At 37.0% G+C, this 17,801-nt stretch overlaps 1 protein-coding gene across 41 annotated transcripts in view; it reads left to right on the top strand.

The window, feature by feature from the left end:
- Positions 1 to 17,328, top strand: part of huwe1 (HECT, UBA and WWE domain containing E3 ubiquitin protein ligase 1) — a 78,691-nt gene extending 61,363 nt beyond the window's left edge. For 29 of the 41 annotated variants that reach the window (XM_087305835.1, XM_087305847.1, XM_087305842.1 and 26 more), the window contains 14 exons: positions 1,326 to 1,458; positions 1,755 to 1,960; positions 2,118 to 2,374; positions 4,869 to 4,971; positions 7,059 to 7,208; positions 7,291 to 7,536; positions 7,649 to 7,766; positions 9,349 to 9,489; positions 9,610 to 9,897; positions 9,989 to 10,094; positions 12,157 to 12,274; positions 12,365 to 12,546; positions 14,168 to 14,358; positions 16,310 to 17,326. In XM_087305835.1, the coding sequence (XP_087161961.1) occupies positions 1,326 to 1,458; positions 1,755 to 1,960; positions 2,118 to 2,374; positions 4,869 to 4,971; positions 7,059 to 7,208; positions 7,291 to 7,536; positions 7,649 to 7,766; positions 9,349 to 9,489; positions 9,610 to 9,897; positions 9,989 to 10,094; positions 12,157 to 12,274; positions 12,365 to 12,546; positions 14,168 to 14,358; positions 16,310 to 16,412 (2,342 nt within the window). In that variant the 3' untranslated portion in view covers positions 16,413 to 17,326. Of the gene's footprint in view, positions 1 to 1,325; positions 1,459 to 1,754; positions 1,961 to 2,117; positions 2,375 to 4,868; positions 4,972 to 7,058; positions 7,209 to 7,290; positions 7,537 to 7,648; positions 7,767 to 9,348; positions 9,490 to 9,609; positions 9,898 to 9,988; positions 10,095 to 12,156; positions 12,275 to 12,364; positions 12,547 to 14,167; positions 14,359 to 16,309 lie in introns of all 41 variants that reach the window. The other 12 variants (XM_087305864.1, XM_087305869.1, XM_087305867.1 and 9 more) reach the window with 3 other exon arrangements.
- Positions 17,329 to 17,801: the final 473 nt, after the last annotated feature.

A 17,801-nucleotide genomic window follows, 5' to 3' on the forward strand; every position in this document is an offset into this window, starting at 1 on the left:
CAATACTTCTCTATTCGGAAATTGCCAAAACAAATTTACCGGTATTTTCAAAAAGGGCCTGTTCACACATGACCCCTTTCTGGAAAGTTGCCAATATTTTTCCAGAAAGGTCTGTATGTGTGAAAGGGACTATTGACTTAAATGGTAAAGAATTGCCTAAAATACTATCAATGGCTACTGGTTTCCAACATTTTTATAACAACTTATAAAATAAAGTGAAATTTAACTAAACAATGACATATTTGTTTTGGGGTAGACTGGCTTTATTTATTTATTTTATTATTATTATTTTTTTTATAGAAAAGTTTAGGATCCAAAATATCAAGTTTAAACTCATTAACATAGTACTATACAGGATTCCCACTGGTCATGGACTTTTGGAATATCATGGAATTTTAACAGTAAAAGTCAACTTATTTGTACTTTATTCCAAGTCATCGAATATCATGGATTTTTTTTTTTCCATTATTTTTATTATAATTATTTTTTCTATTCTTTTATTTTATTATTCTTTTTTTATTGGATTGTTTCACCTTTTGCCTATGTAATGTTTGTATTTTTCATGCCATTTTAATCTTTTCCTGCTTGTCAACTGGTAATAAAATATATTACACTAATACGGTTAAAAAATACAGTTTACAATATCAAACAACACAAGCTGTTTGGTTTTGCTAAAAATGGAAATTCGGCTTTTTAGTACATGTGAATCTGTAAGGGAATTTGACATTTGGCTAAGAGTGGAAACCCGTACTGTAGCTGATCTCACAAATGTAAATGATTGTGTCAAGAGCACCATAATTGTGTTTTCACTAGGAATGGGCCGGTATAAGATTCTGACGATATGATAACCTTGGATAAAAATATCACGTTATTATGATTACACCTCTAAAATATGTTTCTTTTGAATGACTGGGTAAATAACAAAAAAGTTTTCCCCCTTATAACACAATGTATTTTAATTTGAGCAACATTTAAAATATTTTGGAGCAGCAAACATTTCAGGCTAAATAATTCAAATGAATCACAGACTTCCGCTGTTTTCATTTCAAAAACACAGATTTCTTTCAACTTGAAACCGTGTGTTTGGAGATCTTTTCTGCAGGAGATACTATTGTCCTAAAAAAAACTTACAACTTAAAAGAAAAAAAAAACTAACATATACCATAGGAACGGTATTGAAGAAAATTTTGGCGGTCTTAAAACCTTGACTTTTCCTAACCACAGTGTGCCTCACCACCATTAAAGTTTTGAATTACTTGATTTGGAGTTTATCACGAATAAACTACTAAGCTTAATCCCTCTGTTTTGGATCTGGTCTCTTTCAGGCACTTTATTAGCTGAGTTGAGGGAGTATAATCTAGAGCAGCAGAGAAGAGCACGGGCTGATGCTCAGTCTCCTGATGCTTCTCATGATGACCCATCCATCACCACACGCCTCAAGGGCAAGATGACCAGCAGGTGAGGAGAATGTTTCTACCTATACTACTATATAAAAACTTGATTTAAGGGTTTTTAAACATGTGTCTTATGTTCAGCAAGCAGGATTATTGTAGATGGAACCATAACACAAAAATCCTTTCAGTACATGGAATAATAACTTAACAAAAATCTTTCCTCTGTCAATATCCCGCTTTCTTTTTTGGGGATGGTTACTGTTTACACCATCAAGTACTGTTAGCTTCTGCTAACTTTGGTTAAAAACTGCGAATAAAGGTTCATTATTATAACGGTTCTTGTGTCTGAATCGTTTGTAGGTTTGACGGGTCGGAGAGTGTGGTGATTGTTGCTGCTCAGAAGCGCACGTTAGGTGGCCGGGAGCTTCAGTTGCCCTGCATGAGCTCGCTCACTTCCAAGACCTCAACGCAAAAGTTTTTCTTGCGGGTACTGCAGGTCATCATCCAGCTTAGAGAAGACACGCGGCGCGCTAACAAGAAAGCCAAGCAGACAGGAGGAAGACTAAGTAAGTCACTTTCTTTTTTACACAAGAGGCATCCTCTAATCCTTTAAGAACATTTCCACGCTTCGCATTGAAGCTTTCAATTGAGTCTCGTCCCTTTGAGCAATACAGAGAGCTTCTATTATGTTCACAGGTCAGTCATTCTCCATTTATTCTCCAGGTTCAACCAGTCTGGGCTCGGCCAGTAGTATTCAGGCTGCGGTCCGTCAGCTGGAGGCTGAAGCGGACGCCATCATTCAGATGGTGAGAGAGGGACAGAGGGCACGCCGTCTACAGCAGGCCCCCCCACCCTCTTCATCTGCATCCTCTTCCGCTGCTGCTGCTGCTGCATCCGCTGCTGTGGCTGTGGCTGGATCGTCTGCCCCCAGTACCTCTGCAACCAACAACCCCCCCGCTGGCACGGCCAGCGCAGCCACGGTTAGCATGGGCCGCACTGACAGCAGGCAGACTGCTACTGACTGTACTCACCCTCACACACACCCATGTTGATTATTGTTCCCTGTATATGTCTTAATGAGGATAACTAGCAGGCTAACACAGGCCAGGGTCAACACTGACAAACTTCCAAAAATATGATGGTTTTCCTACTGATTTGGTTTTCACTTAAACTGTAATTTTTAAGAAATACAACATTGTCCAAGGAAAAGGGAAATCTGGGTCCAATCTTAGTTCTACCCCCTTTAGCTCTTCCTCTTACCACAGGTTTTGCGCATTCACGTGAAGGGCTAGGGGTGTCCTAATTCTCTTAAGCTTGAAGGCGTAGAGCTAAGGGAAAGGACTTAGATAGCCCTTGAAGAAAAAAAATTTCTGCGACCATATTAGAAATCACGGGGTATGAAAATTTCCCACAGAATACACCAGCTTCAACGGCAACTTGGCTTTATGGCAGTCAGGAGGGGCACAAATTAAAGTTTTTTTTTTTTGTTTTTTTTTTTGGTATTAAGAATTTTTACAAAGAACAATTGTTTTACAAAGAAGCATTGTTTTTTTTACAGTCATGATTAAAAAAACTATTGACAAAAATGCTACATTTCGCTATTTATAATCCATTATAACACGTCCTGTATAGTAGTCCCACAACATACTTCGGCGATTACCATAAAATAATGGAACTGGAATAACTACAGCAGTCTCCATCGTCAATCTCATATGATGGCCTGTATGGGTGTTGTAATGGTGTCCTATTTCTTAGGCGTAAATTTAAACCCCCTTTACCTTCACACTCTGTTTTTAAGGGCCAAGGGGTAGGAGTAAAAAAATAGAAATGGGATTGGGCCCTAGTCCACCCTATGCATGCATTTCATTCAACACGATTCAGAGATATGGCACTTTGTGCTTGTTTTACTTGGCTAACGTGTAGAATACATAAACTCTTTGTTAGACCCATTAGCTTAATTTTAAATCACCAACCAAATCCTTCCTAATACATCAAAATTATTTCTTACATCGCCAAGTCGTGGTTACACAACTAATATCTTGATTAGGGATGTACTGAATTTCCAGTTATTCAAATTTTCTTATCTATGCTTGAACTGCACGTTCAACTGTAAAACAAAGTCTGCTAAATTAACATGCTAACAGGACATTTCAATGTAGTAAATTTGTTCTACTCTCATGGCAGCGCTGGTAAAATGAAACCCCTGGACTTGTTTACTGTCAGTAAAATGTGTTTATTTTATTAGTTTGTATTTTTAAAACCACTATATCAAGTTGAGATCAATTTAAAGTTTCACAAAAAGACTTTGTTTTTATAAAATAAGAAACAATTGTTACAAAGCGTTTTTAGGGTGTTTTCACATCTGCCTTTAGTTTGGTTGAATCGCTCTAGAGTTCGTTTTTCCTCTTGGTGCGGTTCGTTTGGGCAGGTGTGAATGTAGCAATCGCACTCGAAAGCGGACTAAAAATGCGTACCGAGGCCTCCTTGATGAGGTGGTCTCGGTACGCTTTTAAATGAACCCTGGAGCGGTTAATTTGTGGTGAGAACATGATCTGAACTAAAACAGACTCAGCTGCAAACAGTGCTTCACATTTTTGGACTAATTCAGCTGCCGTAGACCAATTGAAAAGCCGTTTAGGAAATGCGTTCAATAACATCTGGCCAATGAGCGATGTGGATTTTGTCACATGACTGCATTTTGGTTCTTTTCAACTGGTTGGACGAAAGCAATCAGTGTGGTGTGAAAAGGACCCAAAATGGCAGAAAAATGCTACAATGTATCAATTGTTGCCCTTGGTCTTGGTCAAATGAACCGAACCACAGATGTGAAAGCACCCTTAATTTCAGTTTTTGGCAAAAACACTTTCAGACGCTTTAGTCATTTTAGTGCATCCCTAATCCAAATATACAGAGACATTTTGCTTGCAGTTCAGATTAAAAGTTTAAATCCTACAAAATACCATCTCTGAATTCTTTTCATCAGCCACCTGGATATCATTTTTAAAGAGATTAAGCACCGAGCCCACACTTGTTTTCCAGCGACAAACCAAGTCATTCTGCCATTAGACCTGGCAGTTACTCTTTTCTGAAGCGCAGCTCTGTGTTCCACCTCTCTTCTCACTGCATTGTGCTGCTTTAAACACACACACAGCCTGTATAGTGTAGTGTTCGAGATATGCGATTGTTGCATCCAGCTTTGTGATCCTCTTTCGTCTCTGGCTTTGTCTGTCTGTGTGTGGTTTGATTTTTGGCCGGCTGTCAATGCTTCTGTGCTTTAAGCTCTATCTCAGCCCTCTCTTTCCTGCCCGATTCTGTGTTTTGATGCATGATACTCTCTAGCACTGCTTCGTGTTGTAGTCTGTGATTACCCTCATTTCATCTTTCTTCCTACATTGTACACTCTATTTGTTTCTCTTCTTCTGTCGGGGGGACTTGTACTGAATCTCATCTTGTTCCTTGGTTCCCCTGGTTCAGTCGGAGGTTCACTCTGTTGCCGAGCCACCAGCAGCTCAGAGAGATGATTCGCCCATGGATGTGGATCAGCCCTCTCCTTTGGAACAGGACCAGCCAACATTAGGTGAGTGTCTGGGAATATAGGACAACCTAACAATAGGAACGTCACTGGCTTGGATTAGCCCATATGAATCATTCAACTTCATATTGTAACGTGCATTATTCATATGTGAACTGCTGTAATTTATAGTTTCTGTTTACTACTTTAAACAGTCTACCAGCTTTTATTTGTAGTCAAAGATTTTGTGAAAATTTAAAAAAATATATATTTTTATTCACAAAAAAGCTGAATAAGACTATTAAAATGCATAATTACATTTTAGATTAGATTAAATGCTGTCCATATGATTATTTGATTGTGATATCCTCCAAAAAAATGTCTTGAAGATCAAATCAGAATAATAAAAGAATTTCTTAGGAATTATGTGATGGAATAAGTAATGGGTGATTTGCCATAACGCAAATAAATGAAGGTAGAAAATAATAAAAAATTGTATTATTATCCAGTAATATTGGCCCCTTTTACTAGATTTTTGTTTACATTGTTAATAAAGTAATCTATTTTTAAATGTGCTACATTCGTCGTCTTTTTTTAATCTTTTTTTGTTGTATTTTTCATCGTCTTTTCTTCATCTTTGTGTTCTTTTGTTTGTTTTTTAACTTTATCGCAGTCTTCTTTTTCGCCATATTTTTCGTCTTCATCTTTTTTGTCTTCATCTTTGTCTTTTTGTTCTTCGCCGTTGTCTTAATTTGTTTTTTTGTCTACTTTTTTTGTCTTTGTCTACTGTTTTATCAACTTCTTTTTTGTCTTTATCTTTGTTTTTCGTCATATTTTTCCCCTTGTTCGTCTTCATCTTTCTTTTTTTTTAGTCTGTACTTTTTGTCTACTTTTTTCATCGTCTTTTTTGTCTACATCTGTCTTTTGTCTTATTTTTTTATATTGTTCGTCTTCATCTTTTCTTTGTCCTTTTTTCTTAGTCTTTTGCCTACTTTCATCGCCGCTATCTTTCTTATTTTTTTGTTTTTTTTTGTTTTGTTTTTGTCTACCATTTCATCATCTTCTTTTTGTCTTTATTAATTTTTTTTGTCTTCGCCTTTTTTCTTCGTCTTTTCTTTTTTGTCTTTATCTTTGTCTTAGTCTTTTTTTGGTCTTGTTTTTCTTCGTCTTTTCCCTTGTCATTTTTTCTTAATCTTTTTTTTGTCTACTTTTTTATCATCATCTTTTTTTCATCTTCATCTTATTGGTCGTCTTTGTATTTTTCTTCATCTTTTTCTTTCTTTTTTCATCTACTTTGTCATTTTTGTCTACTTTTTACATCATCTTTTGTCTACTTTTTCATCGTCGTCTTTTTTGTTTCATCTTAGTCTTTTGTCTTTGTCGTCTTCATCATCTTTCTCTGTCTTTCATCTAGTTTTTCGTCTTTTTTGTCTACATCTTTTTTTTTTTTGTCTTGTTTTTCATCTTGTTTGTCTTTGTCCTTTTTTCAAAGCCTTTTGTCTACTTTCATCGCCGTCTTTTTTGTCCACTTTGTTTTTGTCTACCGTTTCATCTTCTTTTTGTCTTCAACTTAGTCTTTTTTGACTTTGGTGTCTTCATCATCTTTCTGACTTTCATCACTTTTTCATCTCTTCTCTACTTTTCTATTGTCTTTTTTTCTTCATCTTTCTTTTTTGTCTTTTTCATCTTGTTTATCTTTATCTTCTTTTATTAGTTTTGTCTACTTTTTCATCTTCGTCTTTTTTGTTGTATTTGTCTTTTCTCATCCTCTTTTTCTTAGTTTTTTTCATCTATTTTCAGAATTTTTGTCTACTTTTTTCATTGTCTTTTTGTCTTCATCTTATTTTTGATCTAGTTTGTCTTTGTCTTTTTTTCTTGTTTGTTTTTTTTGTCTACTTTTTTATCGTCTTCTTTTGTGTCTTCATCTTTGTCTTTTTCATCTTCATCTGTCTTTTTTCATATTATTTGTTTTCTGTTTTTGTCCTTCAGCTTTTTTTTTGTCATCTTCTTTTTTTGTCTTCTTCTTGGCCAAGTTTTTCTACATGTCTTTTAACAATTATTCATGGATTATATGCTTTGTGCTCCATTTATGCACCCTGAGGAAAGTCGTTGTCTGAAATAACTGTTTTATATGTGGTTTTGTGCGCGAGCAGGTGAGGAGAGCAGCAGTCAGCAGGAGCAGGAGGAGCGTTTGCCTGACCTGCCGCTGTTAAGTGAGCAGCTGCTTTTGGATGAGCTGTGGGACATGCTTGGAGAATGTCTGAAAGAGCTTGAAGAGTCTCATGACCAACATGCAGTTCTAGGTATTTTTTTATTATTTATAAGGGATGTTTTGGAATCAAAGGAGCTGCTTCATATTTTACAAATCTCTCTGTATTCCTGTAGTGCTGCAGCCTGCAGTGGAGGCCTTTTTCTTGGTGCATGCAACAGAGCGGGAAAGCAAACCACCAGTTCGGGACACTCGGGAGAGCCAGCTGTCACACATCAAGGATGAGCCTCCACCCCTGTCACCCGCCCCTCTCACACCCGCTACCCCCTCCTCTCTGGACCCCTTCTTTTCCAGAGAGCCTTCCTCTATGCACATCTCTTCCAACCTGCCTCCAGATACACAGAAGTTCCTCCGTTTCGCAGGTGAGTCAATCAAACGCAAGCTGTTGCCGGTCCCTCATGGAGGTTCAGACAGTATGTGATGAATACTGATGTAGGCTGTCCTCCATGTGAACTCCCTTTCCAACTTTAACAGAGACCCACCGCACAGTGCTGAATCAGATCCTGCGTCAATCCACCACTCACCTGGCAGACGGGCCTTTCGCTGTTTTGGTTGACTACATTCGCATCTTGGACTTTGACGTCAAGCGCAAGTATGATGCTTTTTTTTTTCTTTCTGCTGTTTTCTCACCATGACATTGCTTTGGCTGCATTACACTGATGGTCAATTGTGATTTTGTGACTATATCCAAATTTTTTGATGACCGGATTACATCATCTTTTAAAAGTGACTCAAATCCGATTGTCTGGATTTACACAGTGCATGGCAAAGATGCAATGACCTGGAAAAAAAAAGAGCAGGCACTGACTGACAGCTAATAATAAGTGGATATTATGCTCTCTCTCGCTCTCGTTAACATGCCTATTATGTTATATTTTACCCCTAAAGCATAAAGAATTATATAAAAATGATGCTAAATGATAAAATAAATACAATTGCAAAATAAATAAATATATATTTTTAACAATATTACTACTAAATATTGAGAAACTAATTTAAAGATTCTCCATTAGTGCCAAAAACATTATATTGAAAATAAATTTAATTACTACAAAAATACTATTGGTATTTTTGTATTACATTGATTTTTTTTTTTTTGCTTTAATACTAATGATAATTTAATAAATTGAGCATTATCGTTGTGTCCGCGGGGTCTTAAAAAGTACTAAAAGTTGATAAATCTATTATGATAAAATTATTTTAAATTAATTTAAAGGAAGGCCCTTAAAAAGTATTAAAAAGTCTTAATTGTGTTTTTATGAGGTCGTATATTTTGCTCAAGAGTTGTCCAAAGTGTTTGACTCCAAAAAAAATGTAAATATATTTATGTCCTCCTAATATTAACAACGGCGTGCTCAATCCAGGCGATTGGTTCAAGAAAATGTATAATAATTCAAATATATTTTCATGATTTGCATTTATTTTACATGGCTCGAAATTGTGACCAAAATGTGCCTGAAATTTTGTTTAATATTTTATCTATGTGACCTCAAAATCTATTTGGGAGCATTAGTGTGTCCATAAAATTGTTGCAGTGTGACCAGTTTTCACTGCATGTGCGTATTTAGGAGACATTCACGCAGAATGCAACTTTGCACCAAAAAAACGCCAAATGCTGCACTCAGGAATGGTTTAAAACTGTTGTCATGTCAGCTGGCTGCTGTAAACAAATCCTGCAATGCTTGCCCCACCTTTCAGCCTTTTCAGCCGTTACTGCTATTAAGATGATGTATGCAAATAATAAGATATGTCAATATCATCTGTGCAATATCAGATACCACCCGTGAGAACAGCACAGTTATTATTGTTAGCTCAGTTCATCTCATTTACTTCAAGCAGTGCATCCAGTAAATCTGTTAAGATAAAACTTGTAGCAACAGGGCTCATCATTTTGGTGGGTGCGATTTAATTTTGGCTGGTGTGCCTACATTTTTGAAGTTAGGAGCACCAGTGCTACCAAGCGAAAAGGTTAATTTCGAGCCCTGATGTATGAAGTTATTTGGGAGCGGTCAAAGTTTCCAATATTTTTAAAAGTATCATTATTATTATTTTATTTAGAGATTTTGTATTTCCTCCACTCTCTCCTGGTCTTTTAACCCACAACTATCCATATTTTTCTTTATTATTAGCATTTTTTTGTGTTGCGTTTTATCTAATAAGTGTATCTTTTATAGGTATTTCCGTCAGGAGCTGGAGCGTCTGGATGAAGGCTTGAGGAAAGAGGATATGGCCGTCCATGTGAGGAGAGATCACGTCTTTGAAGATTCTTACAGAGAGCTGCACCGCAAGAGCCCAGAAGACATGAAGAACAGACTGTAAATCTCATGCTTTCTCTTTTTGACATTTTCACATAGGCATGCCCTTATTTCACAGATAACGGCAACAGCAGGACATTCGTTTGTTCCCTTTTTCAATCCGATGATCTTTCTCTACAGGTATATAGTATTTGAAGGAGAGGAGGGTCAGGATGCAGGCGGGCTGTTAAGAGAGTGGTACATGATCATCTCCAGAGAAATGTTCAACCCCATGTATGCCCTGTTTCGCACCTCCCCCGGCGATCGGGTCACCTATACCATCAACCCCTCCTCCCACTGCAACCCCAACCATCTCAGCTACTTCAAGTTTGTGGGACGTGTGGTGGCCAAAGCAGTCTACGACAACAGGCTATTAGAGTGTTACTTTACACGCAGCTTCTACAAGCACATCCTGGGCAAGAGCGTTAGGTACCAGTGGAGATTATTGCCAATAGCCTCATTAAATTTTATACACGTGTAATATATATAAAGAATGAGGTTTTTTTCGTGTGTGTAACAGGTATACAGACATGGAAAGCGAAGACTATCCCTTTTTCCAAGGTCTGGTTTATTTGTTGGAGAACGATGTGTCGACTCTGGGCTATGAGCTGACATTCAGCACAGAGGTATAGGCTGCATTTTCATACCAATTACACCTACTTATTGTGTTATTCTAGTATTAAACTTAGCATGACTTTTAGGTCATGATGATCTTTTCCTCCTGGGTTGAGTTTCTTGCATAGGAAAGATTTGTTTGGTGAATCTGTTCATTGGGAATTGATTGCATCATTGGACCATTGTTAACGGCTGTAATCTACTGAGTGACAGGTCGTCCTGCTCTAGTCTCAGCCTCGGGTATCTTGCCCATGGAGTGTTGGCTAAATGTAGTTTAAATGGCATGAGAAGTTATTTAGGAGTTATAAATGCGTAATTTTATTGAATTCTGCAGATTTCCAGGTGAAATGTTACTTGATTTATTTGAGTTTTTTTTAATGGTCTGCCCATAAACAAAAATAACATGATGCCTAGTGCAAGAAAACAGTCATGTGTACAACATTGACAATGAGCACTTATTAGAATTAACCAACTTTTTGGTTTTTACAGCAAATTACATTTTTTTTTTTTTATTTAAGTTTTTAATGCAGAGAGATACAATTCATAGCATCAGTTACTGTACTGCTACTGTATGTATCCCTTTCCAAAATCTTCAAATTTTAGGACATCCCCAAAATATGTGAAATTGGTTAGCGTCCTGTGATCCGTTCCCATGAATGACTATTTCTGTTTTGGAGTAAAGAAAAAACTAATAATATCTTTCCAGCAAAATTCTCTCCAATACGAAGAACTTTAAGTAGCTCATTGTAATTTACATATGTTTAGCCAATGCTCATTTAAGATGATACCACTTTCTTTCTCCCATCTTTCTTTAATCTACAGAGATGAATCCCCCTGTAGTTCTATTAGTTATTTATATAATTTAGGGTGCTTTTACACCTAGACTTTTGTTTCGAAACCTGGCGCGTTTCCCCAGTTAGCGCGGTTTATTTGGCATATGTGTATACAACAATCTGATCAGCCACAACAATTTGTCCAATCACCTGAATGAGGTGGTCTCTGCTTGATTGAAACAAACTCTGGAGCATGTCGATTGTAGTGAAAGAGCAATACGATCCGAGCCAGACTATATCACAGTGTATTATGGATATGTAATAGGCATATATGGCTATATGAAGAGAGAATTAAGAGTAGGGCGGGATGTCATTCCTACAGGTAAATGTGCGTTTCATGTAAAATATGAAAGTGAAAGCATGCTAACTATTAACGTGAGCTGTTTATCCGTTAGGAACATTGACCGAACACCAGTCTTGGTTTATCTGTTTTTTTTTTTTCTCTATAATGTAAAGTCTATAATTCATAAGCCAACTGCTAAGTATGAGAAAGTCTTACATCTGATTTATATTTGGTGACTATGTCTGTGTGTGTCACCATTCGAAATGAAAGCGCAGACTTTAGCTTATATCTTGTTGCTCATCAACATAAATTAAAATGAAAGCACCTAAAGTTATAGTTTTTGACATTGGTTCAGTCACATAAGCCAAGGAGAATAATTTAACTAGAGCACTCTTTTTTTTGTATCTCCATCAGTGTCCTATTTTTAATGTTTTGATAGAAATTTTTCCGGAGCTGAAGATATCCAAAGAAGTCTTTGGAGTCAAAAGCATATGATATTTTTGCATGAATAATTTATTGGTTGCAAAACAATATTCGTTTTTTTACATTACTAAACATGACAAAGCAAACAGTAATTGGTTGGTTTACTTGTTTAACCAGACCTTTTGCCATCAATGCTATTTTCACCTTTGCTCCAGTAAACATTTGATAAAAAAAACTTGATGATGCACCATTGTCAATAACTTTAAAAAAAATCAGTATGAAGCTTTACTTTATTTGTGCATTTAAAAAATCTGCTGGACTTTATAAATTGATTGTTAAATAATACTGAAAAGTGATCGATACCGAACGACATGAATGAATTATACCATGGTAATCTTTTTTGCTGTATCGGCCAGCCCTAAATTACACAAAAATATAAATTACTTAATAAATATGAATTACAATATGAGTTTCCTTCTAACATTTTCATATTAAGAGATGTGTGATAATCTCCTCCTCATGTTATATTCACAGGTCCAAGAGTTTGGCGTGTGTGAAGTGAGAGATCTGAAGGCCAACGGTGCCAACATTCTTGTCACAGAAGAGAATAAGAAGGAATATGTGCATCTGGTCTGCCAGATGAAGATGACAGGTGAGTGCACACTCCAATAAACGTCACTGCTCCAGAGGAAGGGAAAGCTTAAAGAGTATGTCAGGAAGCTGAAACATCTCTGTTTCTCAGGTGCAATCCGTAAACAGCTGGCTGCCTTCCTGGAGGGCTTTTATGAGATCATCCCCAAGAGACTGATCTCCATCTTCACTGAGCAAGAGCTGGAGCTGCTCATCTCCGGCCTGCCCACCATTGACATCGACGACCTCAAGGCCAATACTGAATACCATAAATATCAGTCCAGTTCTATTCAGGTGTGTACACACACAATAGGATGACATGAAATAAAATATTTAATTGTTTATTTTTTAATTACTGTTGTCTTCATCTTGGCACATCATTCTGAAGGTTTTATGATCTTTGCTTCAATAGTAGTGAAAGAAATTCCACGTTATCAGGCAAGGAAAAGGATAGGGTTGATAGCTTTTGTATGCCAACTCAGAAGTAGGGCTGGGTGATTTGGCCTAAAATTAAAATCTCGATTAGTTGAACATTTTAACTCTTACGATTAGTGAACGATTATTTTATTTATTTATTTATTTAATGTTTTTGCCCTCTTAGTTCACTGACAGGTTTAATACAGTGAATATGTTCAAATATAACAAGTGAGAGATTTCTGAATGAAGGGTGCATTATTTGGTCATCTGTGATTAATTACTGAACATCAATGCTGAACAAATCAAAATGAAGACACACATAGCCTAAAACATGGCTCTCCGTGCCGCCCACCCTCGTCAACTCTATCAAACTGACCAGTCACAAAGCTTGTATTGCGTGTCGTTGTGACGTGTAGTTACATTTTTTATGTGTGCAGGTATGCGAAGGCTGTGGCAGACTGTATGCGTACACTTGGCAGAAGTACAATATCAGAATTATATAATAAATATAATAAGTAAAAAATTAACAGAGTGCGGTGACGTAATTGAAAAAATTGGGCTGGAAAAAATGTATAGGTTCTCAATGTCTATTTTAATTACTTTACAATTAGTTGCCTAACCCTAGTCAGAAGTTAGCATCGCTCTTTTTCTAGTTTTTTATTTATTTCATAAAATGGGTCTGACATATGTAGGATTCTCTTACATTATTGAGATAATCACAAATGAAAACTCAGGAATTTTAAAACTTAAATTCATGATCAGAAGTAAAAGCAAAAAAGTTTCATGTATAAACTGCACCACACATGTCAGTGTTACCATTTTTTTGTTAACTAAGTAGATCACTTTTTGCTATTTTGCCATAATGACACTTGTATTAATTATTATTTTTTTTTTAAAGGTAAAATGTATTAACATGATTTTTTTCTCTCTCTTTTAGCTGTTTAGTTTTCAATGCTTGCTACTCTGAAGTTTTACTGATATTGTTATACCACGCAGTCACTCCATAAACAAAGCTAAACAGATTGCCTAACATATGCTCAACTTTGTGGGAGTTCCTGTTCTCAGTATGCTCCAAAATAAACAATTGAAGAGTATTAAGCTAACAGCGATATTGTGTTTGTAAACATCCTCTACACAATGAATACTGTATATTTTGCTTTTAGGCAGTAGGCTGACAATACCAAATTACTGAATGAAGCTTTATAAAGGCATCATTAATGCCACAGCACTTCCTCTGTCTTTTTCACATTTAGTAGAATTGCGTGTATCAAAGGTTTGTGTTGTGTGAATTTTATACAAGTGGTTTTACTATTTACTCCGTCTGTATGTATTATGCCTGTTTTTACAATGGTGGTGATCATGTTTCCTCTGACGCAGATCAAATTTCAGATCAGTAATTAAGTGTAATGTTGCGGTTTCGGTGACCCTAATATCTTAATACCAAAACATCTGGCTATTCTCTAGCGGGCTTTAATTTTCTGTTATCCCTTCTCTGCAGATCCAGTGGTTCTGGCGTGCTTTACGATCCTTCGACCAGGCTGACAGGGCCAAATTTCTGCAGTTTGTTACGGGCACTTCCAAGGTGCCACTGCAGGGCTTTGCTGCACTGGAGGGAATGAACGGCATTCAGAAGTTCCAGATCCACCGAGATGACCGCTCCACTGACCGCCTGCCCTCTGCGCACACTTGGTAAATGCTCATATATTAATGATGTGCCTTTTAAAACAAACAATTCAAGTGTTTACATGTAACGCATTTAGAAGTTTCATAATGCATGATGTGTAGTGTGCAACAGTCAGGTTGCGGAGGTCAAAACCTCATTCGCTTTCTCCACAGGAAATCTTTAAAGGTCCCATGAAATGTATATAAAGTTTTTTAGATGTCAGTATCAGTGTTGTTAGTCTTTAAGATGTCCATAAGCTAGTGTGCTCCAGAACAGTAACAAAATTCACGTTTAGAAGATAAAAACAGGTCAGGTTCGGTAACAGGTTTTATTTAATTTCAAGACTTCAGTTTCTCATCAAATCATAACCAATCAAATGTTCTCTAGTATCTGACCTGTCCTGCCCTCTTCAAGTGGCTTCGCTTTTGCTTTTCATTTGATGCACTTTAGCTCAACCACTCTCACTGGCTGAGCAGTGACAAAACAAAACTCTATTGGCTGTTTTTTTTAAAAGGGGAGGAGCTACACAGTTCTGCCCTCGATTTGTGTTTCGGCCGAGATTATATAAGACATGGAATAGTAATGCATATTTCAAAGTATTTCACGGGACCTTTGAAGAAAGACCTGGTTAAATAATTATGTGCCTTTAGTGAACACATATATGCCTTTACTTTGCTAATACAAATTATAAAAAAAAAATTTAATTCCTCCAATTAGTCACACTGAGCAAAGCAGGTCTAATAGAGATTTAGCGCCACCCACTCCTGTAAAGCGCTATATAGGCACAATTATACTATATATACATACACACAAATGAAGACCAATTATTAGCCTTCCTGTGACATTTAAGTTCTTTTTTTTGTGATTTTAACAGAGTAAAGACATTTCTCAATATATTTAACTTCTTGAAGTATTTGTTTTTGTTTGGCTGAAATAATAGTTGTAAAAACTCCACAAGTGAATATTATTAGCCTCCTAATAATATTCAAACAAACCACTGTTTTCCAATGACTTGCCTAATTAATCTAACTTGCCTAATAATGCTAGCTAAGCATTTTAATTGCATTTTAAGCTGAATACTATTATCTTGCAAAATAACAAATAGGGCTGCACGATAGTGGGTAAAAAATGTATAGTACACAAAAGTAAAAACCCCTAAAGTTATTTACAAATGTTATATTGTGATTTTGTTCTCATAGCTTGGTTGCTCTGGCGCATGGAATATAATTCTTTCAAACAATTTTTTTAAAGGGCACCTATTTTACTGCTTTTTCAATGTTTAAGATTAGTCATTTGTGTCTCCAGAATGTGCTTTTAAATTTTTAGCTCAAAATACCCATCAGATTATTTATTTTACCTTTCTGTATGTTGGAAATTTGAGCTTTTAGGACATTGCAGTTGTTTTTGTTGCCTGTGCCTTTAATGCAAACGACCTAGTTCTCCCCGCCTACAATTCTCATGTGCATGTCAGAGCCATAGTGTTTGCTCACTAATTCTCTGATGGGTGTAATGTTAGCCTTCTTCGGCTGCATCTCACGCATAAGCAGCACAGTGACAGACAAGAACAAAGCAGATCTCCCTGACCACAGTGAGAACTTCCTATGTTACTATGGAGACAATATAATACGCGGCTGTCAATCAATTTGGTGGGGGTGAAAAACCGCATTCCTACTTCACTTTGTGGTCTGCCTCAAAAAGGGAGGGATTTGGATCCTATTTTTAACGTCAGAAATTAAAAAAGAGAGACTTAAAGTGTTTATATATACACTATACCTACACACAGTTGTGTCTAAGCAGCTTGCACAAGTTCATTTTCATCATAAGTGTCCTTTAAATTAAAAAAAATATATATCAATGGAGAAATTACTTCTGTAGCTAGTGCTGCTAAATAAAAAGTAGGAGGCCCTTCACTGAAAACTGGTTGTAATTGGATAGGATTTTTGTGCACATTTGACCTCTGTTTGTCTCTGATTGCAGCTTTAACCAGTTGGACCTCCCAGCGTACGAGAGCTACGAGAAGTTAAGACACATGCTGCTGCTGGCCATTCAGGAATGTTCTGAAGGCTTCGGACTGGCCTAAAGACTCTCCTAACCCCACACACAGATGTAGACTTACACGTCGTTAACTTATGACACACATGCATATTCACACTATCATACATACGGCCAAGACCTACGTCTAATCCACATAAAACAAAGAAACGGACGGAGTGACAAGAGATGCGTTGACATTGCCTACTACACACAGAGCCTCTCATTGACACACCGAACTGTATTTGGTATATGTGTGTGTCTCACTTCCCTATTAAAATTACAGAGCTCGAGAGAGGAAACACAGAGGATATCTGCGGACTAATATAAAAGACATTTTCTCCATTTAGTTTGGTTTCTCTGTACAAAAGGTTTGGGAGTTTATTATGTTTAATCTTTTTTGTTCTTCTCTGGCTGTTTAAAAACAAACAAACGAAAAAAAAGAAGCAGAGGGCAATTTTGTGTGTGTAAAGAAGAGGGGGAAAAGTTGATTGTCCTCTGTTGCTAATGTGTGACCTCACTAGCTTTGCAAATGGAAACTTTAATTTAGGGGAGGGGGAGAACATGAAATACGGATTTAGTGAAATCGCAGACGTGCAGGGATTTTCAGAACGGGGACATTTTTAGGCAACTTTTGTGGTATTTTTGGAGAGGAACACACGGATTTGCGAAGTGAAGGACTGAGACGTTGAACCGCGGGTGTTCAGACACGTGCGGTTATTACCCAACTGCTGATGCAGCCTCTCAGCAGCTAATCAGAACGTAAATTGCTACATAAATAAATGCATAAAATGAGCCCACTGTGTCCTCTAGAGTTGTTTCAATGTATGCCTTACACATTTGCACTAACAGGAGCAAATATCATTTATATGTTAAGAAAAAATATACTGATGGAGGTCCATGGAAACTAACTTGACACATGCTGTGGGGTCCAAGTATTAAAAGCTCTATTCTTCATCCTGAGTTATGTATGAGGAATTCTGTCCAGTTATTGATCGCCTGCATGAATCTCACGTTTATTGCTTTCTGGGTTTTATTTATTGCTGCTCACTTTTTGGATGGGCTTTTTTAGCCTTTGTTCTTGCCCTCTTTTTTTGCATGCGAGCTGGTGTGAAGTGTAATGAGTGTCTGAGACCATCTGGAGCTTCCAGTAATGTTCATGCTGGGCGTCAGTGCTGCTGGGATACAGTTCATCACACCTGCTTTGTCCTCCTCACCCGACAGCAGGAGTCCACTTGACTAGACTGAACATCTCTCTGCATAAAGAGCTGGACCAAAGGTGAGAGGGGATGGTGGAGCTGTTATCAATGTCTGCCTTTTGAGATGTTTATTTCATTTGAACCATCAGAATGTGACTTTTATGCTGTCTAAAAACATTACTTATCGTTTTTCTCCACATATACGTCAGTTTTTTTTAGCATGGACAGCAAAGGAAATG

The sequence above is a fragment of the Danio rerio genome, chromosome 23 (genome assembly GCF_052040795.2).
Source record: "Danio rerio strain M-AB ecotype USA chromosome 23, GRCz13ab, whole genome shotgun sequence".
Taxonomy (NCBI): Eukaryota; Metazoa; Chordata; class Actinopteri; order Cypriniformes; family Danionidae; genus Danio; species Danio rerio.